The 24825-nt window shown below is 34.7% G+C and overlaps 1 protein-coding gene across 2 annotated transcripts; it reads left to right on the top strand.

Annotated features, from left to right (window-relative positions):
* The first annotated feature begins 64 nt into the window (after window positions 1-64).
* On the top strand, window positions 65-24825 carry LOC148958003 (anoctamin-7-like). 2 transcript variants are annotated; one of them, XM_089113906.1, is made up of 25 exons: window positions 65-415; window positions 6205-6264; window positions 7690-7756; window positions 8472-8584; window positions 9209-9316; window positions 9808-9944; window positions 10525-10637; window positions 11534-11589; window positions 11830-11901; window positions 12573-12637; window positions 13614-13657; window positions 14388-14484; window positions 15259-15367; window positions 15645-15705; window positions 16813-17033; window positions 17631-17789; window positions 18468-18504; window positions 18917-19028; window positions 19188-19242; window positions 19554-19651; window positions 20145-20269; window positions 20983-21188; window positions 21697-21836; window positions 22137-22227; window positions 22782-24825. In XM_089113906.1, exons 1-25 carry the CDS (start codon window positions 374-376, stop codon window positions 22965-22967), a joined length of 2574 nt encoding a protein of 857 aa, XP_088970032.1. In that variant the 5' UTR covers window positions 65-373; the 3' UTR covers window positions 22968-24825. The 2 variants fall into 2 exon arrangements, with proteins under 2 accessions (XP_088970032.1, XP_088970033.1); XM_089113907.1 differs by lacking the exon at window positions 65-415 and adding an exon at window positions 3275-5172.

Genomic DNA, 24825 nt, shown 5'->3' on the forward strand with positions numbered 1-24825 from the left:
GTTGATGAGTAGAATCTTACAAACGCTAAATACGATCGCTTAGCGTTATGCTAATTTACAATATAATGGGAGACACTTGAGCAGGTGCATCAAATGCTACAAATAAACAGCTCATCGATGATTGGCTAAAACCCGCGAACTTCCCCTTTTGATTGGTTAACAGCTCACTCTATTATTTCTACGCGTATTTGATTGGCTGATTGGTAGGCCAGCGAAGCCCTTGCAAATATGTGTATGTTGGGCAGGTAGCTTTGATCGGTGGAAAAACACTTCAAAATTATTTCAAAATATTGTCTTTCTAGTGAAACCAATATATAATACCAATGAATGTAAGATACAAATAGCACTTTGATGAGCGAAATTGCTTTAAGGAATGGCAGATGATAAAATCCCGCTTGGCCAAGCAGAAGCAATGGTGAGTTCATTTATTGTCCTGAAAACAAATTTGACTCCTGTTCAGAATGAAAGAAAAATTTAGTATATTATTTTAGTCTGTTTTATTAAATGATTTGACAGTAAATAGATCTTGCTCGCAAGCACCATATGATATCATGCCGAATAAGTGGTTTGTCGATTGGCTACTTGCTAGGCCTGTGTCGACCTGTTACATTTATATCTTGAGTGGTTGTAGGGTTATTGAGATATCCTGCATACCTTACCTCGCTCGATTTTCTACTGTAAACCCATGATAACATGGAACTAGATAAAGATAATTTAATTTCAAGCGCAGAAAAAATTCCATTTTGTGGAGTATATGTAAGGCGGGCCAATGGAAAAGTGTTCCTGCCCTTATTTCTTTTCAATCGCTCGTTTCTTAAATGTTTGGTTTATGGCTAGTGTTACAGTTTGTTTGAGAAATATGAGAATTTAAACAGCCCAATCTAGTAGAAAGGAGTTATTGTGTTATAATTATGTAATTTCATACGTATTATAACGACCTTTATAGAATTATCGGAGTATTGTTGAAACAGTTTCTTTTGTAAACAATGATTTTCAAGTCAAGGCTCGGTCGCTTTATTTTCATGGTATGATGCCAGTATTTCTTACCTTTCTGTAAACGTAACCTCTTGACATTTTAATCAGTAAGCTGGCTGTCGTTTTGGATCCAAAAATAAGATTCAAGTGCTCATGTCTATAGGCTGTGCAAACAAGCTCCTATTTGTATAGATTACCAAAATATTTGTTTGGAACACTGATCTTAGTCAAAATAATCATAAACAGTGTGGATAACAACATTGACAACTTTTTAAAATTTTGATGATCACTAAGGTACATAAAAAAGTTGCATAAAAATGGATTTCCATCATAAAGCAAAATTAGGAATAAAATGATAACAAAGATTTATTGATCTCGCTCATTTTTCTGCATTTAATATATTTATCTACTTTGTCAACAATCTGTAGAACTCTGGTTTTTATGAATAAAGCTATTGATTATTGAATTGCCAGGTTTTGAGAACACATTAGAATATTTTGCTATGAAAAAGCAACAAGATTTAACGTTTTAGATGTTGTTCTAAGAAGTTAACCTTTACTAAAAGTTAAAAAGCTGATTATTTGGCTGGTTATGGGTAAAAAATTTCTGGATTGACATATTTAGAGTTATACATAGAAGGCAATGTCTTGTATTGCCAGACCTGACCATTGTGGCTATTTGCATATTCCCACCCTTATAAGGTTTCAAGAAGATTTGCTACCCATAATAGCATTAGAATGTTTAATAATCTAAAAATCTGTTGTACAATGAGAGTTTCCACATTATTGAATATATAAATTACTTATTATGGTATGGTTTATGGAAGACTTTTCTCTAGTTTGCGAGCTTTGATTAAGGTTGAGTGATTAGGTATTCATTTTTAATGACCCAAATCATCATTCAGGCATTTTGATTTCTTTCTGAATATTGAAATTTGTTTTTAGATAATAGGCTCAAAAATTTTCAAGCTCAAATGTGTTTTAACAACCATGAAAAATATATTCCATTAACTCAACACAAGTCAAAACTCAAACTTTATTTGCCAATTTCATTTTCGGCTCTGAATTCATAAGATGGTCACAAACTGATGTTGTCAGAAATGATTGTCATTTTAAGCTGGGAAAGTATTTGGTTTCATTCAATGTTTCATTTAATTATGATGGAATATTTTCTAATTGCCTCAAAAGCTAGAAAAAACATGATAAATGGTTGACTCAATAAATCAGAAATGTGATCAAGAAAAACTATACTCCAGTGATAAATTGTAAAGTCACAAGGTACCAAATTCTTACTGCGTTGATACCTTTTGAATTCAATATATTTGCAAAGATTTTGTGCAGTATGTTGGGCTCTGATACACAGCAGTTAGAAATCTTAGCTCTCTATCAGCTAGATTTGTCCATGTTATGAAATTCAATTACAACTAGAAGTGGCTACTGATTTACAAAGCAGCTCCTTAAGGAAACAAGAAAAATTAAAAGAAACTTGAGGCAAATGATGTTTTGTCAACTTAACTTTTAATCATTAGATATTTTTCTTTTAGTTAGAGCTGATTTGAATGGTGTTGTAAACTTTCTTGATAAGATTTTGGACAAGCAAAATAATAATGTTTTTGGCAGGTTTCAGAATATAAACATTGCAATCACACTGCTTTTGCTGATGATTGATATCATGTTTCAGTCAAAGAATGTTTATCTTATTGATATAATAAATTTTATATATTTTACCATGCTTGGCTAAAATTATGTTACAGTTATTACTATTGATTTTTTAAATATAAATATTTGTATCTTTGTTTAGTTGCCTTTGTATAATCCAAAATGCTGAAGGTTTTAAGAACTGTAAAAATTCAAGGCTTCTGATGAGGGGGTAATTTGAAAAGTAATATATGTCCCACAATGTCCTTCATGACACCCTATAGTGCCACCCTTTCAAATAATGGCAGCTTTAGGGTAAATCCCTATTTTAATGATAAAGAGTAAAATTTTCCATTTTTTATCTAATCACAAAAAGCTGTCAATATATCAGTACTGAATATTGGCAAGCCCTGTAGCTATGATACAAGGGGGTTCATAAGCCCCATAAACTTCGGTAAGTTATCAAGTTTAACTACAATAGGTAACAAAAGAGGCTACCTTGCCCTACTTTTTTGTGTTTGGATGCCCAGTACAGAATCAATTGAGAAACAAGTAATATCAATGTAAGCGTAAATTTTTGAATTGGTCAATTTTTGGGAGATTAAATTCCTTGTTTGGGTGTGCTTCAATCAGTTATGCAAAAAGAGCTTTTATCATATCAAAAAGAATTTTTAAACCTTTAACAAAGAGCTTCCTGAGATGTCTGTCCCATGCTAAGTTTTGTACAATGAAAGACATTTAGGAATTCCAGGATCCCTGGGTAGGATTTAGCAACGCAGGTGCTAAAGTTGTTTACACCTACAAAATGATAAAGCTACTCAGTTGAATGAGTTTTAAAGAAGAAATTATTTTTTATTATTAGTAATGCTTTGCATGAGTAGACAGTACATAAAATTTTTTAGAATATCAAAGTTAACAAAAGTTATCATGAGATCACAAGATCTCGAAGCTTCTGTCACCCACTGTCACCTTTATCCTGGTTCAGATGATATTGCCTGATTGGAAGATTAGAATATTTGTTTGTCAACTGTAGTTGATATTAATTAGATAAACCTTGCAATGATTCTTGAACATATCCAAATAGCGGGTAGCAAAACTTATTAAAATTTCAATGTCAAATAGCTTCACATCAACTCCCAGCGAGCAGCTATTGTGGTTTTTGTTTTCAGGGAATAGATGGACAGACTTGACTAAGGTTTTTTAAGCGTTCATAATTAATTTTTTTTTAAATGGCGTTGTTAGCAAAGGCGTTAGCCTGAAATTTTGTTTTATCTTGTATATCGCAACTTTTAAGACCCTTTTTTAACCGACACTCCTCAGATAAAATCGTCATAATAAGGATCAAAAATGGGAAGTTAGAAAGCTAGCGGTTTTCATGTAACGTATTTCGACGTATTTCGCATATATTAAGATTACTTCGTTATATGAAAACCGACCAAATTATATGAAAACCACCTTAGTACAAAATCCTTATAGAACGTAATTCATCGTAATTCATCGGAAGAAGTAAAAAAAACTGTTCTACCCTACAAAATACGTTGAATTACGATGAAATGCGCCGAAACACGTTATATGAAAACCAGCCTTAAAGAATGAGGCAGTTAATATTTTCTCATTGTGAAAAGTGGGTATAAAATCAGTTTTACGTATGCTTGTAAAATAATATCATTGAAAACTGAAACTGAACTAAAACTGAAAATAGATTTTAATATACCTTAAAGTAAATATCGGACAAGACCAAATTATGATCCTAGGGAAGGCAGAAGTCCGTCTTTCATTGATACTGTTTTGTAGGCCTAAACATTTTTTTAAAGGAGCCGAGGGATGCTGGTTCTTGTTATTTATAAGACGGTAGCACTAGTCGAAATAAAGCTTGTAGATTATCTTAAAAATAAGATAACTGAGATAAAGATGAATAAATCGACAATTGGGGTTATAGTATAGAAGTTCGGTAAAATAATTATCTTAATCAGAAAGTAAATATAAGTCTTGTGGACAGTGGCATGAATAGGGCAGTCGGGGTCCAAAGGGATTTTTCACTTCGGGGCCCCCTATTTTAAGCATTATGCCACTACTTGTGAGTGTGTATATCAATCTATCATTGTTAAAAGGTTCCTGCGGGTAGGCCTTTTCAGGCCTGTTTTTCTATCGTTTTGCTAATGTACAGTAAAATGCAATACATGCAGTCATCTCATAAGATTCTACGCTCCATTTGACTGCCTTTGTTATTTACTGATTTTTGTTTTGGGTGTGGCTCGTATCACGGGGTGTGACCTGTAGTATAGCATGGGGAAGGCACGTATTGCTAGGAAAGGTAAATACATAGTAAAAGCCATCTATATGAAATAATTGTATCTAGGCAATCTAGTCCTGTAGAGTTCCTTGTTCATTTGTGTTTGGTTGGTATGAGAACTGGTGAATGAGTACACATGTTTTACGCTTGACTGGTCATGGGTCGGCAGGCGAACAATTTATTAAAAATGGCGGCATCGAACGAGTATTCTCATGAAGCGAATTTTCTGCTGTTTAGCTCGTGGATCTTATAAGGATTTTATAAACGGTGAGAAAAAATTTATAATTTGCATCAAAATGAGAACATTTTTTATTAACTCGTCAGCAAAGTGGCCGGTGATAAGAAAAAAACCACAATATAAACACAATAAAATGTATGTTGTTTGCATATTCTCGCCCAAAGCATTACAAAACTCTTTTTAATTTCGTATTTCTAATATGATAAATTGATGTATAACTCGTGTTTGGTAAGCTGCTTTTTAGGCTTATGTTACTACTCGTCTTTTATTTATAACAGTAAAGAAATTCAATATATCTACAATGTTTTGAATTTTTCCACCTGAACTTTTGCCTTTTACGCAGTTAAATATGGCTTTAAAAGTATTGAAATCAGTGAAGCTTAACAAACTGTGAATTTCCTCTTCTGATTTTAATTCAATTTGATTTAGAATTATTGTGCTCACATCTTCACCAATCGGCACAGATAAATATGGCCTAGCGTGGAAACTATAGATTGCTGCAAAGATTTCCTTGAAATAATCTCAGGACTGCCATCTTATGAATAAACTTAAAATTCCACACCTTCGTGAAAATATTTATCATTTCAGTATGAAGTTTTGTTTTAACTTGGTATATCCTGCATGTCAGAAAAAAGGTTTAACTTATCAGATCTATGTTGCCTAGTTACACAAGATTCTGAGTTGCATTAAGCAAGCAAAGACAACCGCCGATAATGAACATAAATATACTAGATTGCGTGCGGTACAATATAATTATATAAAAACGATGAATAGGCCTTAAGCAGTAGCAAGTAAGCCTTGCTGTTGTAAAGTGTACTTATCTTTCTTTCAATTTTTCATCTTAATTCATTTAAGACGGATTCCTTGTAGTACCACAGTAGTACCACAAGTATTATTACCATGGAACCGCAGTAGTACCGCAAGAAGTATTTCAAAACGTTTCTTTGTTAAGAAAGATATTTTGTCTTTATAGCTTTCTCTTGATTAATTTGTTAACAAGCTTCCGAATGCTGTATTACCAAAGACATCATTTTTGACTTACAAATTTCTTTTTTTCTTAGGAATTGACAAACAGAGGTTACAACACCTTTGGTGATGGAGTGCCTAATGGAAAATACAAGGTTTGTTGCTTTTTTATGCCATACCCTTTTGTGCCATACCCTTTTAGGCCATACCCTTTTGTGCCATACCCTTTTAGGCCATACCCTTTTGTGCCATGCCCTTTTGTGCCTTACCATTCTATGCCATACCCTTTTGTGCCATACCCTTTTGTGCCATACCCTTTTGTGCCATACTCTTTTATATTAGGCTTTCATATAACCTAAAAATCCTTGCTGAATTATAAGGCAATATGTCGTTGATGAAAGTGACAGGCAATGTGTCGTTTGTAACCACTTGCCTATGAGGTTTGCGGAAAGCTTTATTCTATGGGCTAAACCCACTGGATATCAGCCCCGGCAACTATTTGTTTAGAATTCCCTGACTCTCTACATGGCAGTCAGCAAAAGCTAAATTATAGTTCTGAATTCTATAACATTGAAATTGTCTTTCAATTCTTGCACTGGATTTTCAACGCATCTTACTCTTAAATTGATGCCCAAAGTTCGAAGACAAGCTTAAAATCATTATTAGGACAGCTTTCCAATTCTTGTTTTATCAAGCTGGTTTTCGGCAAATATTTGATATTATACATATTATTCTATGTATTATTTTGCGTTTGTTAAGGCTGGTGCTTAACATATTTTGTATTGCCTTGAATCGTCTAACTTTCCCGTGCTAAAGTCGGAGAATAATTATACTAGTTTTAATTGTTATTGACCGTAAAAGAGTCTCCGTTTTGTAAGGCTCCATTCGTTTATATTAACAAAGTTATGTTATGAAGCTGTATAAAATTTTCTTGTTTTATTTAATTCTTAAAATTTTTCATGTATTCAAATAAGCCGTGACGTTGCAATAAGCTGATTTGAATTCAGGGACGGACACCTGGGAGGCGTGGTAGACGGTCGCCCCCCAAAAGTTTTGAGGACAATGGACTTTTCCTCTAAAACAATGCGAAAATTTGACGTCATCCCATCAAAACATAGGTCCCCCCTCCAATATTTGACCAAGTGTCCGCCCCTGTTTTATAAAGTGTTTGTCCCCCCTGTTTGTGTGTAAAGTTGCTCTCTAACCCACTTCAAACTCTGTAAGAAGGGTTCAGTGTCCATGCTAGCGGACTGTAATGGTAAAGGCCACACAGTTTTCGATAAATTTTTCAAGTATACTTTTCAGAGGACTAGGAACAGTTCAACGATTCAAGCAGAAATCAGACTTGGAAATGAACTTGATACAATGATAGCCTCTTCTATTCACCAGCCAGAAATCGTTCTGGTATTCAAAGGTGGATCAATTTTTACAGGCCTTGCTATAAAATTATACCTGAAAATGATTCTTCTCGATCAAATTAGCTCGAAAGCACTGCCATCTGTTTTTAATCTCTCCTCGAATCCTAGATAATTTTGAATTATCATTAAACAGATGCAACAAGATTCGTATTTCAATTTCAGGGCATTGATGATGAGGACATGAGTGGCGAAAGAGGTTGTTATTTTCGGGATGGCCTCCGAAAGATTGGTAAGCTCAAATTCCTTACAGTAGCTTACTGTTTTTTATTGAAGATCGTATCTTTAATATTCTCTATTTGATTTTATCGTCCTCGCAATAGGCAGGCCTAGAAAACCTCAAATATCCTGTCTGGATAAAATTTTAATTTGATTTGTACCAATTTGTTTACGTTCGGCGATTTGCGATATCCTTATTTTTTAATAAATACTTCATCAGAATTATTTACTAGGGAGTTTCACTGAGTATTGTGTCTTTGGCAAAACTGTATTTTTCAATTCTTTTTCCCATTGGATCAAGGGACATATATTTGGTATTGCCTAAACGACACTTTTTTCTTATTATTTTATTTGAATTCCTAAATTCAACTCGTTTATTCACAATTTATGATTTAATAACTTTTTGAAACTGCAAAATTTGAAGATGGCATCAAAATAGCGGAAACATGTATAAGATAATATTTTAAAGCAACAGTATTTAATTTAAGTAAACTTGTTCCTCTGTCATATGATATTTACATAACATTTTATCGCACATCTTCTTGTGCCATTTGCAGAAGACATTAATTGGACCATTGCCCTGTTTAAACTAATAATTCGCTGAATTTTTTGGATCCAATGTTTTTCGCATATTGACCAGCTGCTCAAGATTCTACTCAAATCTCTCCAGCGTCATCTTGAAATAATTTGACTATTCAATTTTGATTAAGTGACTTTTCATTTCGCAGACTTCATTCTTGTTTACACGGAGGACAATGAAAAACCAGCTGATCCGAAGCATTTGGAGTACAGGGAGAAATTTCTTGCAAATTTGAGAAAATCCCATTTAGATATGGAGGAGGTAAGATGCACGGAGAAGATTTGCCGGCACCTTTGACTAATGCCTTTGAATAATTTATTTCCTAACATATTTCGGTTGTAAAAATGAAAATGACTGTTTAATTATCGTTGTATAGCTGTTTGTTAAATAGCCAAGTGTAATTGTAGATTGGGTTTCAAATAGCTCAAATAGTTGCTTTATAATTTATGTTTAACAATTTTACAAGGTTCTATAATGAAAACAGCAAGCGCGTCGTCCCGCGGTTATGTTGCTTGCCCGCGAGTTTAAAGGTTGGACGAAACACTGACTGGATTCACAAAAAAGCACACAAAAAATAGTTTCTTTAAATATCAATCAAGTACCGCCTGCGCCTCTTGTATTGTTTATTGTTCTTTAGCGGTTCATGCGTTTTCCGCTTGTGAAATATTATTTTATGTGTTGTTGAGTAAATATTCTATGGCAGAAATTTTGAATGTCCATAATGTTACGTTATGACCATTGTACTTTAGTTTTGAATCAGTACATATCTTAGAAAATGTATGTTATCTAATCTAATCATTTGCCTATACAAGACTACTGTAAAAATCTTCTCTTTACAACATTTTACACAGATATACAATTTCGGATTCTGTTTTAATTTCACAGGAAGTCACTGAAGACAAGAACACGAAAGTCCATTTCATCAAGTGCCATTGTCCGTTCGAAGTTCTCAAATTCTACGCAGAAGAAATGAGTTTCAGAGCGCCTTTAGAAGTATGAGTCATTCTAAGCCTTTATGAAATGCTCACCTAAAGCTCTTTGAACGCCAGATGTTTTGCCTCGTCTGCATGCTTTTCTTTTCTTGGTTACGATGCTTTCAACTCCCTTGAATACAAAGACCCTGTTGTTAAAGACAAGTCCCTTTACTGGGAGAACAGGTGCAAAAGGGACCAACGCGTATTGCTACAAGTCCGATCATAACAGACTTTAAGGATACTCTTTTCAAGATTTCAACACATCATTATTCAGTTGCTAAAACCTATTCATTTTCACAATTTTCTGAGATATGTTTGGCAGCATTTATAGTACGTATTAATGGAAATAAGACTTTCCTTTTACTTCAAAACCTTGCGTGAGTTAACCTTGCATGTATCTCAGGGAGTTTCCTTCACTTTTCCAATTAAGTTTGTATATATTTTTGGCTTAATTTATCCATGACGAGTTTCCAGATAAGGCTTTTTGAGTTAGAAAATGTTCCATTCCAGCTTCGAAGTACTGTGAAAACCAACTGGACCGAGCGAATGCTTGCGAAGTTTCACCTACCAAATCCATTCAAAGAAGAGGTCCCAAATTCACCACCGGACTTTTTCACTACGACCTTTCAAGGAGATAAAATGCACAAGTAGGTATTTTTTTGCAGAGGTCCTATGCCTTGCTTTGAGATCAGATACATTCGTATTGTTATATTTTCTAAACTGTTAGAATCCTGTTGTATGCTCCCTTCGTCCCCATCCCCCCCTTCCTTCCCTTGTAGTTGATCCAGTATACACTCAAGCAGTATTTTGAGCTTTTGCCTTAAGAAAGCCATTTTTACCAAAACTAAGGCATTCATCACCTAAATTTAGAAGCTTGCAGATACAGATATGCAGTTATGTCAAACGATGTTTCCACCTTCATGAACATTAAGAACGGTATGAAACAAAGCATTGCGCCATTCATTAGATAGACACATATCTATACTTATCTGTAAAATAAGAGACAACAATCGCAAGTGCTGGACTACATACGTTGACTTAAACAATGGAAATCACAGTTTTACTAGTCCTTCGTGAAGTGCACGGTATAAGCTCTTCGTGAAGTGCACGGTATAAGCAGAGCTGTGCAAACTTTGATGTTTAGACGTTTTGAGTTTCACGCTTAAAGCATTATCAGGCAACATTAACTTGAACAAATGTATATGCAAGTGGTATGCTTTTTTGTAGATTCATTGGCAGTGACAATCCAGATACCTACTTTACTGATACTCAAAGGACAAGAGTTGCCTATGAAATATTAGAAACAGCACCGTATGGTAAAAGACAAAAAGGAGAGATTGGTAAGCAAATACACGTCTTCTTTTTAAAAAATACTTCAGATCAAGTAGGCTAAAAGTATCTCAACATATTGTTGATTTGAGCTTCAAATGTTTTTAAAACGTTTTTTACGAACAGATTTTTTAGCGTTCCAGGTGGAAAGGTCTGTAGCTCTAACTTCCAGATAAAATTGTTGTGCTTCTTGTAGCTCCCAGCATACAGCATACAATAAAGACATTACATTGCGTGTCACACCGTAACAAATTCGAAAACATAACTAGTGTAAATAGATATGATTCTTAAGGACCAATTGGAAACCGACGATGGAAATATTTTTGAAATTTTAGAGGATTGATTTTCAGTTTACAAACCTTAGAATTGTTTGTATTTGGCGAAACTTTATGTTAACCAATGTAAGACTAGAACAGATAGCCTTAGGTTGCCTAGCGTTATTCACAAGCAATTTTATTATGTTGTACTTGAGATTTTACACAATGACACTTGCCTTTTTTTCTCCGCTATTCCTCTATCTGAGCCTTACAATTTTTCTTAAATGTTTCTTAGTTTTTAGGGTATTTGACCCTCGTGTTTCTTATTTCCCTGTATCTTAAAAAAGAACTGTATAGAAACTGCAGAAACTCCTCATTCGTCCCAAAGTTGTAATATGTCAAGATTCCGATGTTTTATTTAGTTCATTGAAATGGAGAACAAAATACAAAGGGTGATGTTGATACATTTTCAAAACTACTAGTGGGGTTTTAGTGAATGTACAAACTTTTTAAACAAATTTCTAAACTTTGGCGATCCCATTCAATCCTTATTTAAAAAGCCCACTCCCACATCGTCGCGACTTGATCATACCACATCTAGTATATCAACATTTTACAAGATGAAATCACTCTCTCTTTTTATTTCTTAGGTGTTGAGCGTTTGGTCGCGGAAGGTTGCTTTACTGCCGCTTATCCGTTGCATGTAGTAAGTTCTGTCTCCTTCTTAAAATGTTTTTTTTTCCGAACAGCTTTGATAATTGTGAAAGGATAAAAGAGGTCGTCATTTATCTCGTTTATTCACTATCCATCTTGGTAGCTCTACTTTTGTTAGCCTTTTTCGAAACATTTTTACTGCTAACTACGCTTTTAGCTCTTAGGCCCTTCAGTAAGTTGGCTTTTGCATTTTCGTTTCAATGTTGTTGTTAAAACTCAATCATATAAACAGGGACAACATAAAAGACCGCGAGAGGAAGGTCCAGACAGCCCCGACGATGAACCACAAATGAATAAAAGACAGGTAATGCCATGCTTTTTGCGTAATACAATATTAATACCTATCAGAATATCTGTACAGTAAAACTCTTGCTCTGTCAGATGAAATGTTTGTTTTTTTTCAATTTTTGGACCATCAAAAGCTTTCCACAGGGAAATGAATTGAAGGTTCCTAGAGACTTTGGTTCTTGCCATTAATTCTTAGAGACTATATTGTTTATTGATGTATATGAATAGTGAAAAGCTTTTTATATTTAATTAGACAATAGGGATAGCTGCAAGGGTTAAATATGAATCTGTGGTTGTACTGGAGTGGTTAAGCTTACAACCATTCCTTTGAGGTTTCTTAGAAATAGGTAAGGAATTTAACGAGGGATTCCATAACTATTTTCGGCTTAAAAGTCTAAGTGATTTGACCGCAATCACCTTTCCAGACAAAGCTCGGCGCTCCAGTCACAATTCAAGGTCAAATATTTAGCTTTACATGGATTCTATATCACTATCGTTACAATTGGATTTAAATATCGTTAGTAGTTCAAAATTCTCATGTCTAGAGAAGACTTTGGTTCGAGACCCAGATTCATGCCCTGAAATTGTGTCCAAAGACAACTTAAATAATTCTGAAAATACACCAGCATTGATCTTTTAAATTTCTGTTCAACCAATTTCTCATTTAGCTAATGTTTTTATTTCCAGATTTTGAAGCATTACTGGGGTCGTTGGAGCAAATGGGCAAAATATCAGCCTTTAGATCATGTGAGGTGTGTGTTCAGTCATTAGACCTTATTTTATGATGCCCCTTTTCTCACTTCTTGGCCCATATTTTTTCCCCATTGTTTTGGGGGACATCAAGGAGTCACTTTAGAAGATTCACCGCATAATATATATCTTAGCTCTTATTTCTTCGGCAGTAGGCTTTTACAAGTATGAAGTGTTTTTACAAGTTTTGGTCACAACTTAAGTTATGAGTTGGAATCAGATTCAATCCATTTTGTGACTAGGCCTATCTGTAAATTTCAGTAGGTTCGCACTTTTGAATGCATATTTCGGAGAAAATTTTTCAGGTTTTGCATTTAAGAGGTATCATGTCGTGAAATTTTTGCCCCGACACCTTAAGGTCGGTCTGCTGTTAAAAGTACGCTAAATTTTCAAGTAAGATTTGTCTTCTAATTTTATTGCGAGATCTCCATCTGGCACTGGCCAAGGAGCCATGCTTTCACTAATACCCTCTCGTTTCGTAAAGTTTATAACACCTAAAACCTTTTGCGATAAATACATTCTTGAAAAAATCTTAAATATCATTTGTTAATTTTTTTTTGAAAAGCAATTCATGAGAAAAAATTTCTGAAATCTTCATTGTCAACTCGCCCATCCATTAATCTGTGTCATTTACAAAATCTAGTACTTAGGCCTATATTTTAGAAACCGTGCAGCTCTAGAACAATCAGCTCAAACCCACGCCAGCAAGAGTTAAAGTAACCACTTGTTACGCGATTAATTCTCGCTCATTTATATCTGGCATTGGTGTAGAAAATGTATTTTGCTTTAACCGAATTAATTTGCCAGTCGTTATTGCTTATTGTGATTATCATTATGGTTTATCGTTATTTTATTGTATCAAACTGTCTATTGTGATTCAGACTGTGCAGGAACACCTTAGGCATGGTTGCATCTTAGGCCATATTTGACTCCACTAATTGGACGCGAAATATAAGTTTCATTACGTTTATTTTCCAGGGATTATTATGGAGAAAAGATAGGGTTGTATTTTGCTTGGCTTGGTAAGTAATAGAAGAGGAAATTTGTTTTTAATTTGTTTTGATGATTTTATTTCTAGGTATTTTTGTCTTTGCAAAAAGAACGTATTATCGTCACTAGAGATAACTATCAAGTTTCAATATATATTAACTGTATCACAAATACAGTGTTCCAATTGTATGACAAATACAGTAAATACTTGCAAAGAAGGACCTGCTTTTTCAAAAATCAGACCATTCTTGGTTCTAGGTGCATAATAGGCCAAAGTTTCTCTTTCCAAGGGGTGTATCCCTTGCCTTTGGGGGAGAAAAGAGCCAAAATACCTTATATAACGATACTTCAATTAAATTAGCCACAAAAGTCTTAATAAACAAACAATACAAACTGCAAACATGCCGACTGCGTTCAAAAAAGATCCTTTGTCAATGGCGCTATTTCATAAAAATATCTGTTTTTAGCCTTATATATTTTCAGTTTAAGAATCGTTCATTGATTGTGCACAATTTGTTACAAAAAATATAGTACTTGGGCTGCCGAGGAGTAATGTAATAAAATATTCAGTGCTGGCTCATAATAGTTAAGATGTCCATATATTTTACACAATTCAGAGAAAAGAAAACAGTTTTTGAAAGCTTTCATGTTTTGTTGTAGACCTAAATCAGTCGTTGTGGGATAATATTCTGTGTGTTGCCAGTTTTATGGATAAAACATTTGTTTTGCTTTCTCTCAATTCGATGTTTTTCTACATGGTAGGTCAATACACTGCATGGCTGATTCTTCCATCCTTTGTCGGTCTGATGGTTTTTCTTTATGGTATTGTAACTGTTCATTCACCGGATAACATTGATGCGTAAGTTCTGTATCATCAAGCATGTTATTAATTTTCTGCCTTCCTTTTTTTGGTTTCTTAATGCAAAATTATATTTGTAATTTCTGAGCCAACTACCAGAGGCCATTAAGGGGGAAAAGCATTGTTACCCAAACCATCATATTGCTTTTCATGATTTAAAAACAAAACTATGGTGTAACCTACAAAGCATTTGTAGAAAGTTTGTTTAAAAAATCAATTAAATCTGTTTGCAAATTGGTTGGGACTTAGCCAATGAAATAATTGAGTTTCGCTGATAGGTTACTAGCAGGTAATCGATTTTTTGTTTGGCTTGTAGGTTTTGGAAAGGTTCTCTAGGCCTTTATTTGAAAAACCTGTTCTGTAGGCCTATATTGGAAGGACTTGTTTGAAAAGGAAAAAGTCTTTGTCTAAGTAGCTTTATTTCAGACAGCCATGAACAGATTTTTCTGATTGACCATATCTTTCAGATCATACGATCCAGTAACAAAATTTCTAAACTTTCGCTTTCCCAATGGATAACCGTTCTTTAGGCCTTTATTTCTTTTAGAATCAAAATAAGACGACAATGATTTTTAAAGAAAATGCAAATGCCTTTGTGGCCTATAAAACTTATATCTCTGGCAACCGGTCATTGATTCAAATGATAGACCACTTTGATATGATGTTTTTTATGGTGTTCAAAAATTTTGACAATATATTTTTATGAGGCCATCACTTTCATCACAAGTTCATATCGCTACAGATTGTTGAATGACTTATGTTATTTTCCCGTAGTATTGACATCTGCAGCGCGAAAAACGGAACATATAGAATGTGTCCACGGTGTAATGAAAATTTTGGTTGTAAATATTGGGATTTGAAAAAGAGTTGTAATCTAGCAAAGGTGAGCACCAGCTTTTCTATTATTAGCCTAATGTATCAAAAGCTGATTTTTTATTCTTTTTTCAAATTTGAGTATCATAATGCTATAATGAATAGCGCTGCTTTTTATCCTGCGTAGACCGTCAATATTAATTTATAATAGTGCAAAGTAATTTATGTTAGAACAATACGATTTGTAGATATTCTTGGATTTTCCATCCCTTTTAACAGTCAACCGCCCTTATGTTTCAATTTCTATAAAGATTATTTGACACAAAGCTCTTGTCTTTCTTTTTAAGGTTTCTTATTTCTTCGATAATGCAGCAACGGTATTCTTTGCTGTTTTTGTTTCTTTTTGGGGTAAGTTTACAGACATTTGCACTTATTTTTATGTAATCGATCTTTCTGGTAGCGAAGATGAAATCATTTACTTGAATAAATAAGAAAGTCTTACAGATGGTGTCGACAACCCATTGCATTCTTCAAGACATTTTTAAATTAAAATATCAAAAAGCATTGTAAAAAGTATTTTTCTCAATATTTCTTGTTTTCTATTGTTGTTTTTAGTATCATTATAGCATTGCATCATATTTAGCACATCTTTACTCAAATAAAGGCAAAGTCGAGTCTTGAAGGATTGTATAGGAATGTCCAGATTCTCTGTTCATTGATCAAAGCTTAACGTAGCATCACAAATAGTTCAACTTAAAATTACTAATTATGTAAGTTACTAATTATTTCTGGCTCTTTCAATCACTCTTAATAGCAATTGCAATACGTCATAAGTTGCTAAACTCTGTGGCGGGTACATGAAGTATCTTGCATTAAAGCATCGTGAGCACTATCTGAAAATAATTATTTATCAGTACCTTTTAAATCTTTAATGAACTCTGCATCAAACATTCAACATCAAGGAGTTTTCAAAATTTTTGATTCTCGTGAGTTCATGAGTCAAAGTGCACTGATCGCTGGAAGGCCGTTGGCCATAGGTCTGAATCTAAGGTCATCATAAAGGTCATCGTTTGATAGACATCATCTAAAAGGGTTCATCTAATGGGTATCATCTACATGGCTATCCTGGGTACCAGGGTCTCGGTGAAAGAGATGGTCGTTAGAGGCATAATCTTTCCGCCCCTCTCGTCTTACTACCCATTCTTTCACCCACCCACTCTTTCACTGAAGCTGTGCCACCCGGGGCACTAAACGGCATTTTCTAAAGGTCATCATGTAAAGGTCTTTATCCAAAGGATCGAAACAATGATGAGCTGGGCAGTCTGCATCATGATACTGTGATTTCATTACGTTTTGTACAGCTGTGGTAATGCTGTGGTAATGATGATACGTGACAGTAATATGCGAATCGAGCTGAATAAAGCTCACAAAGTCTCGATGCTCTATGCAACGTATTTCATATCCCTAACTTCATACATATAAACATGATAATGAAACCATTGGTATATTTTACAGCTGTTTTCTTCCTGGAGTTTTGGAAAAGGAAGGAAATCACATTAGCTTATCAATGGGATTGTCTTGGTTACGAATCGGAGGAAGAGAGACCACGTCCAACATTTGCTGCTCTTGCACCGACTGTGGAGAGGAATCCAGTCACAGGCATTCTTGAGCCTCATTTTCCCGACGAAAAAAGGAAACCTCGTTTATTTTCTGGGATCCTTATTATTGTTACTATGGTAATGTTTTGTTTCATTGTTGTTGTTATGATTAAGTGTTTTTTGCGTATAAGATGTTTTTATTCCGTGCCTTTTCTGAAGTTAGGCAGTTAGAAAAGTGGACACACAGATGTGTCGTTTAGGAACATCAAAATCTAATGGATTGGTTTATTTTAGTTGGGTTTAATGATAAAGTTCCCTTTTCTTGTCTATGTTCAGGAATTCAAAATTATCTCTAGAACAAACTTAGAATTCTAGTTTTTTTCAAATTTTATTGATAACGGTTTATAGAAATTGGTGTTCAAGGACTCTATTATTTTCTAATGGCATATATCTTTGGAGTGCATTATAGCAGATAACAGTATTAAATCTTACTCTTCAGCATTGCTGTTGAATTCTCCCCTTATGCATCATACTCTAAACGTATTTTTGAAAGCATAATTTTTTATAGTGGTTGTTTAATATGTATATATGCAATGACTCAGTTTTACCGATAGTCGGTATATTTATCAATCGGGTAGAATGCATTACCCATTATACGAAAGACTACCCCTATCTACACAACTGTATGAATTCCTGCAGTGTATCAAAGTATGATCTTTCTTGTATTCATTTTAGGTGTCTCTTGTGCTTATTTTCATGATCGGAGTCATCGTTTATAAGCTGCTGGTGTACCGTCCTTTAGCAAAGAGCTCTCTTACTTCATCCTATGCACTGCAAATTGCCAATATATCGGGAGCTGTTTGTAATCTTATGTGCATCATGATCTTATCACGGGTATAGATATTTTTAGTATCAAGAACTTTTTCGTTATGCACTCTCTTTTTGTTCAAGTCTGGACAATAAGCTTTTATTCAATACCCACGTCATTTTGCAGTTTTATTTAATCCACTCTTTTGTTGGTAGCTCACTTCTGAAGTAGAAACCTACCTTGCAAGAGATTTTCTTTCCATTTCCCTTGATAACTTTTTAAGAAACGATTCAAGATTATCACTGAGTAAAGCACTTGTGTTTGTTTGCCTACGTAAATGAATTTTACCTAAATTTGGACTTTTCTTAAATAGATCACCAACCTATCTCTCGATATCGATAGAAACACCCAAGACCATATTTTTGTTTCAATGATGGTTCATCAGGTTAAATGAAGTCCAGAGAATTCTAAAGTCCATGTCCTAAGCTAAAACGCTGATCATAAAAGCAACTGGCTATTTACTTCCTTATGTGCATGCTCAAATAAGATGTGGTGATAGTTGATCACAGAGAGCCTCCCCTGTTTTTTAGTATAATGCAATTTTTTTGATAATATTCTTTTCGGCTTAAAATGAAACGTTTAGAGATCGATATTTTTTACTCAAGCCGTTCATTCTAGTCCTATGCCTGACTCTTCTACCCTCGTGCTCAAACCGATAACATTACTCGTGTTCATTCATTCATTTTTATGTTCTATACCTCTAGGTATACGAGAAAGTTGCATTGGCATTGACTCATTGGGGTAAGCTTTCTTTGAACACAGCATCTTTATACCGTATGGCTTGTATGATCTAGTTATCTCATTGTGTATGATTCATCAGCTTTATATCATCGTGTTAAGTTCGTTATTTTTTTATGAAATTGTATAGAAAGTACACTTAACAGTGTTTATTTGAATTGGCGATAGTGATGGAAGTTTGCTATTGGTAAGGTCGAAAACTCGGCAGTGAAGATTGGACAGCTTATGAAAGTCTGTTTTGTTAGGGAGTTGAAAGGAGGTTATGAAGACAGAACATCAAAAAAGAGCAATATCATCATCCTTTGGAGAGGATGTTGAAGGTCTATTTTGCAGCACTGGCTGCAAACAAGAAAAACTTTGCTTCGCAATTCTGTGGCTAGTTATTTATATTTAATTTGTTTAATTTGAATTACAGAGATGCATCGAACGCAAACAGAATATGAAGATAACCTGACGTTCAAAGTTTTCGTCTTCCAATTTGTGAATTTTTATGCTTCAATCTTCTACATCGCGTTCTTCAAAGGAAAGTAAGTATCATGCTGGATTTGAATGAAACGTTTCTGTCTTTCATAACCATATCCGTGATGAGAATTAGTCGATATAATTCCTTATCGTTATTTCAGCAAGACTCTCAATTCAAAATAAGTGCGGTTTAGGATATTTTGAATAAATTTGTTGCTTTCTAGAATGATTGGTTACCCCGGGCATTACAACAAGCTGATGGGATTACGTCAGGAAGAGGTAAGAAGACTGCATCAGAATTTTATTTTCAGCATCGTTGTTTTATCCATAATCTACTGTTCTAAGACTTCATCGAATGAGACTTTATCAAATGAGAGAGTTATTGGATAAGTTAACCTGACACAATATGCGTTCAGATTTCATGTGACATCAGCACTTTACATATCGAATGTTACGCGAAAAGAGAAGCGTTTTCTTTGGCGGTTGTTCTCTGCCGAGCCACTGGCACGTATATCAACAACCTTCCCCCTCCCCCGCTCCCCGTTCTGTTACGTCCTCTTGCCATCATTTTGTTATTTCTTTTCTTAAAGTGTGGGCCAGGTGGATGCCTCATTGAACTTGCTCAGCAACTTGTCATCATCATGGTTGGCAAACAGATGATTGGAAATATCCAAGAAGTAGCTATACCGTAAGTGCATCTAAGTAACTCTTGGAATATACTTTCTCTTTTTACTTAAACAATATAGAAATTACATTGCATTATTTGTTGAACCCTGGTTGAATTATTAATTCAAAAACTTTTTTGGTATTTACATTGGTATTAAATTTGCATTGATATTTCATATTTTGTTATTAACCTTGTATGGTAATTCTAATCTTTACCTATCATGCTGCGAAAGATTTTAATCCATGCTAATATTACATTTCATACACACTCATTTGACATTCTATTTTAATTAAAGTTTTTATGGATTATTGTTTATGGTACTCTTTGATCATGAAATTCCACGCTGTTTTTCAAGAATTTCCAAGAACCCTCCTTAAGCAAAGAAACGAGCTTTTGGTGTTGTTCAAATTTTGGGTCATAAGTGCCAATTTCGATCAAGAAAATTAGCGCTACATTTTAAGTATTGTGACATTTTTGGATTAATGATTCATTTTATAATATTTTTCTTTTTTAGTCTAATAAAACAGAAAATGGCGAAAAGAAAAAGAGGAAAGAAGGACGTTGTTTTAAAACCGAGGTGGGAGGATGATTACGAACTAGTGGAAAATGAAGGCCTTTTTGCTGAATACTTGGAAATGGGTGAGACATTTCATCTTTTGTGGTTATTGTTTATTCATTTTCATTTTTATTTGGCCATATAAGGGTTTTTAGGCCCTAAGAAACAGCGTTTAAGATGTAGGCTAAAATGGGTTTTATTGTCCGTTTGAAAGTTCGTTTAATTGAGGCTCTAATTGAAAGTTTCCGTGATTTTAGAGGATAAAAAGGCTTCCAGGAAGCACCCATCCTCCCTAAACGAATTTTTTGAGCACCTTCTTTATGGCTAAGGCCTAAACTCTTAAGTGGTGCGAAAGAATCTATTGTTTTAAGATTCAATTAGCTCAGAAATGACTCTGTGACTTTTCTTGAAAAGTTCTAATTGTTTGATGTTCTCAAGTGGTTTTTACCAGTGTTGCCATGTTGCTGACACTGCCGTCTTAAAGCTGTTTCAATTACATCCTATATTTATTAATGTTTTCTGGAACGTCAGCAGCAAAATCTTGGTTGAGTGTTTCCCTCAAACAAACAATATTTCAATGCTGTCAGGTAATTTATCCCTCAGAAAGTTAACCAAATTGCAGACTGCCGTTTTAATGTATGATTTGATGCTAAATTCTTCTATAAAAGTAAAGTCTTTATAGTTTCTTGGTCATGTTATCTTGAGGTTTCATCCGATATGTCATTTTCTTCTTCAGTTGAAATGACAATGTGCTATATTTACTGCAAAGTATTAATTGTTCCTCTTTATTCCACAGTAATCCAGTTTGGTTTCATTACAATCTTTGTGGCTGCATTCCCGTTGGCTCCATTTTTCGCTTTGGCCAACAACATCTTCGAAATTCGCATCGACAGCAATAAACTGGTTTGCGAAACTAGAAGGCCGATTGCAGAACGAGCTCAGGATCTTGGAGTTTGGTTCAACATTCTCGAGGCCGTTGCGAAAATTGCTGTTATTAGCAATGTAAGTTTAAAAGAAGAAAAATAAAATAAATACGCAAAAAAAATTGTGTCAATCCCTCGGCCTAAAAACAAACGTCCTGTTGTTCATTCGCTAAAAAGTATTCTTTTTAGATGCATTCTTCTTTTTATAAAATCAAATGCTTTACTAGGCCCAAGTCCCTGATAAAAATGTGATAAGTTTCTTGGATGTTTTGTATACGCTACTACCGCAGTGACATTTCCTCAAGCAATCCTTAACTTGTCTCAAACTCAGCCTTTTCTATTTGCTGTAGGGATCATGAAGTTGTGCTATCCACCCCACTGGGTTTCCTTGGTTATGTTACGTTTGCGCGAACATAATGCGCGCATCCCTTGGTTGAGTCCTACTTTCAAGCATTAATAACATCTTAAAGAAGCTATAGCCGCTTAGAGACCTCTCTGGTCCTTTGCTGTCATTGCTCTTAGAACTTTTTTTTTCGTTAGTCTCTGTTATTTTTTTTTCTCACGAAGGTAACCCTTTTCTGTTTTAGGCTTTCTTGATCGCGTTCACCTCGAAGTTTCTTCCCAAACTGCTTTATCGTTACAATGTCTCTGAAGACGGTTCACTGAAAGGATACCTCAACTACAGTCTCGCCTGGGCGCCTCCCAATGCAACAAAACAACCCTGCAGGTTTGTATTATTTCAGTGATCCTGTCAACCCTGTAATATTTGCAACATGAGACCTCGATAGCTTCACTTGCTACAGTTTTCTGTTTAATTTTTCTAGATTCATTCATCAATGGATAATATCTTTTAATTAATATTATTATGGATAATATTAGCTTTTAATTAATTTGTTTTTGTCATCTGTTAACTCTCCCTCTCATTTTCTTAACTTTATTTCCAAACCTTCTTTTTCATAGATTTTCGATTTTTTTCATAGATCGGTGTTTTATTGTAAATTTTAACAGCTGATTTCAAATTCTACAGATACAGAGACTTCCGTGACGCGAATGGCAATTTGACCATTTTCTATTGGCATTTGCTCGCCCTCAAACTTGGTTTCGTGATTCTGTTTGAGGTATGTTATTCTCCGGTATTTCATATACTCTCTTTAGTTCTTGCATATCAGGCTCTTTTCCTTTACACCCACCTTAATTTTTCGCAACCACCTTATGTCTCTGTTATGTAGCAACTGCACTTCCATGTTCCATATGGACATTTTACATATATTTAATGTATGTCATGTGGCTATTGGAATAAAATTCATTATAATGAAACGCTCTCCTTAAAAGGTTGCAAAGGGCGACAACAATTTTCTAGTCTGGCATTTTTCCAGCAATTGCTGGGTTCAATAATATTAAAATAACACTTCGTACAAAGAGTGCTTGAATGCAGTGCTGAAGATTACAAGTTCGAATCCAGGCTGGACCCTTGACCCATGCTTTAAGCGCTGTCCTCCTGTCGGTAACATTGTTTAGGCTTAGAGCTGCAAGGAATGGAACTAGCCACCATGCCTGATCATGCTATTTGCAAATCGTTGTATATTGGTATCATCTTACTAAAAATTGCTTTCATTTGTGCCGTAAGACAGTTATGTCATTGTAGCATTCTTAACTCTTTTGTTACTTTTAGCATTTCGTATTTGCAACACACATGCTGATCGACTTCTTGGTACCAGATATCCCAGAAAGCCTTGACATCGCAATCAAACGAGAAGCCTACCTTGCTAAACGAGCCATGTCTGAAGGTCATGCCCTCGCTGAAACAGACACTGGCGATGAACTTGATGATCGTAATATTGACATAAAAGTTCAGTAAAAAACTACCGTGTAAAGAACCATCGTTTTACCATGCAAAACTGAAGCATTACAAGCAAGGACCCCAACTGGGGCGACCGCATTTAGATATCAAACAAAGCGGGTATTTATAAGCCTTCGGTTTTTTGTTATGTTTCTTGACTTGAATTCGAGGTTTTTCTCCGTGTAAGAAAGTATCTACATATACTACCCTGCCTTTCTAAGCAGCCTATAAAAATTTGTGAGAGAAAAATTAAAGGTTGTGTGCCTTTTGAGGTTCAGTTTCTAATGCTCGGCGAAAATTCAATATGCTTACTTTATGAAATTTACAAACATTTATCTAAGATTGGCAATATAAACAGGCCTCTGTTTATGAATGCTTCACCTTCAGTATGTTTTCTACTTCCTGAGCTCCGTTCTATTTCCAGAGCTCCTATCCATTATTATATTTAAGTGACTCCTGCTACTTGTAAATGTTTATACGACTCTTGATATAAGCTTGCGTTAAATGTTGTTATAATCCTCCGCCCGTATATCCCCTATTCTTGCTGTGTCCTCTTTTTTCTATTTTTTAATAGATTTAGGTGCAACACATTATTTTACGTGTATTTATGATATAGAAGATTTTAAACGATAAATATCTACTCTATGAGGGTTTATTGTGGTAAATATTTAGTTATGATTAAGAGGAGAGGCTAATAGTAATGTGTTCCACTGTCATTTGTGATTCTCTTGATAAAAGTTTTCAATGTCAGTTTGCTACTACGACAATACTCGTTGTTCACAAAATGCTTGACATTCAAAAACAGGATCCAAAAGTCCAACACGGGAAAACACTGGTTTTTCAACTGAAGAGCTTGAATCGGCATTTTGTAATTTAGGGTCAAGTTAGACCTATTTGGACATAATTTTAAGTTTGAAAATTAAAGAGTTAAAAGTGACATTGATTAGATGCGCCATAACGACTTCCGATGCTGTTTACAATTATTTTTCGTGTTGGTAAGGTCCATGAAATTTAATGAAATTTAACAGGCTAAACATTTCAAATACCTTTGTCACCCCCAGGAGTACCTTTTCTTTATGTAGCAGATTGCTGCTTACGTTATTATCGGGCCTAAATATTTCTATAAAAGTGCCAGGCCTACATTAAAAGGGTGGGATAAAAATTGATTTACTTTCCGCCGCTGGCATTTAAATGTGGAACAAACGAGATTCTGTACAAATGCAATGATAAAGTGATTTTGCGTGTTATTAACTCTAGCGTTAACAGCCTGGCAACGTGCCCATGTCTAGAGCACAGTAAATACCCGCAAAGAAAAACAAGCTTTTCGAGAGTCAAATTAGTCTTGTTTTTATGTGCATGTATGGGTTGCAGGGAACAATTTTCTTGCATCAGGTTTTCATGCTTGACAAATCACCGACGAATTTGACTCATGATGCCTGGCAATAGAAGTGTCTCTGAACAATAGCTGTTCAGGAGACAATGCTTTCTGAAACAGAAGTATTATTATTGGTAAGGCAAGAAAGGGGCTCTTAAATATGGCTCTTGATTAAGAAAGTACGGTCTAAAATCTCTTAAATTCTTCTCTTTCTTCTTTGTGTTTTTCTTTGTGTGGATTTACTGTAGCATATTTTAAAGTATTCTTAGCTATGTAAGCAAATTTACATTTTCAATTCTCATTTAAAAGGCAATCAGAATATGATAGATAATTTTCTCATTCTCCGTATGTTTTCCCGTGCTAGCAGATGGCACATGTAGTGATGAATATGTATTGTGTTTAAAAACGTTGAATTCTTCAATCTGGATAGAGAATTTGGGTATATTAAATATTAGCTAAGTGGAATTAGTAAATAGTAAATTCTATGCGAAATTTGTCTTA

Source organism: Rhopilema esculentum, chromosome 19, assembly GCF_057945365.1.
Source record: "Rhopilema esculentum isolate cy_ngs chromosome 19, ASM5794536v1, whole genome shotgun sequence".
Lineage (NCBI taxonomy): Eukaryota > Metazoa > Cnidaria > Scyphozoa > Rhizostomeae > Rhizostomatidae > Rhopilema > Rhopilema esculentum.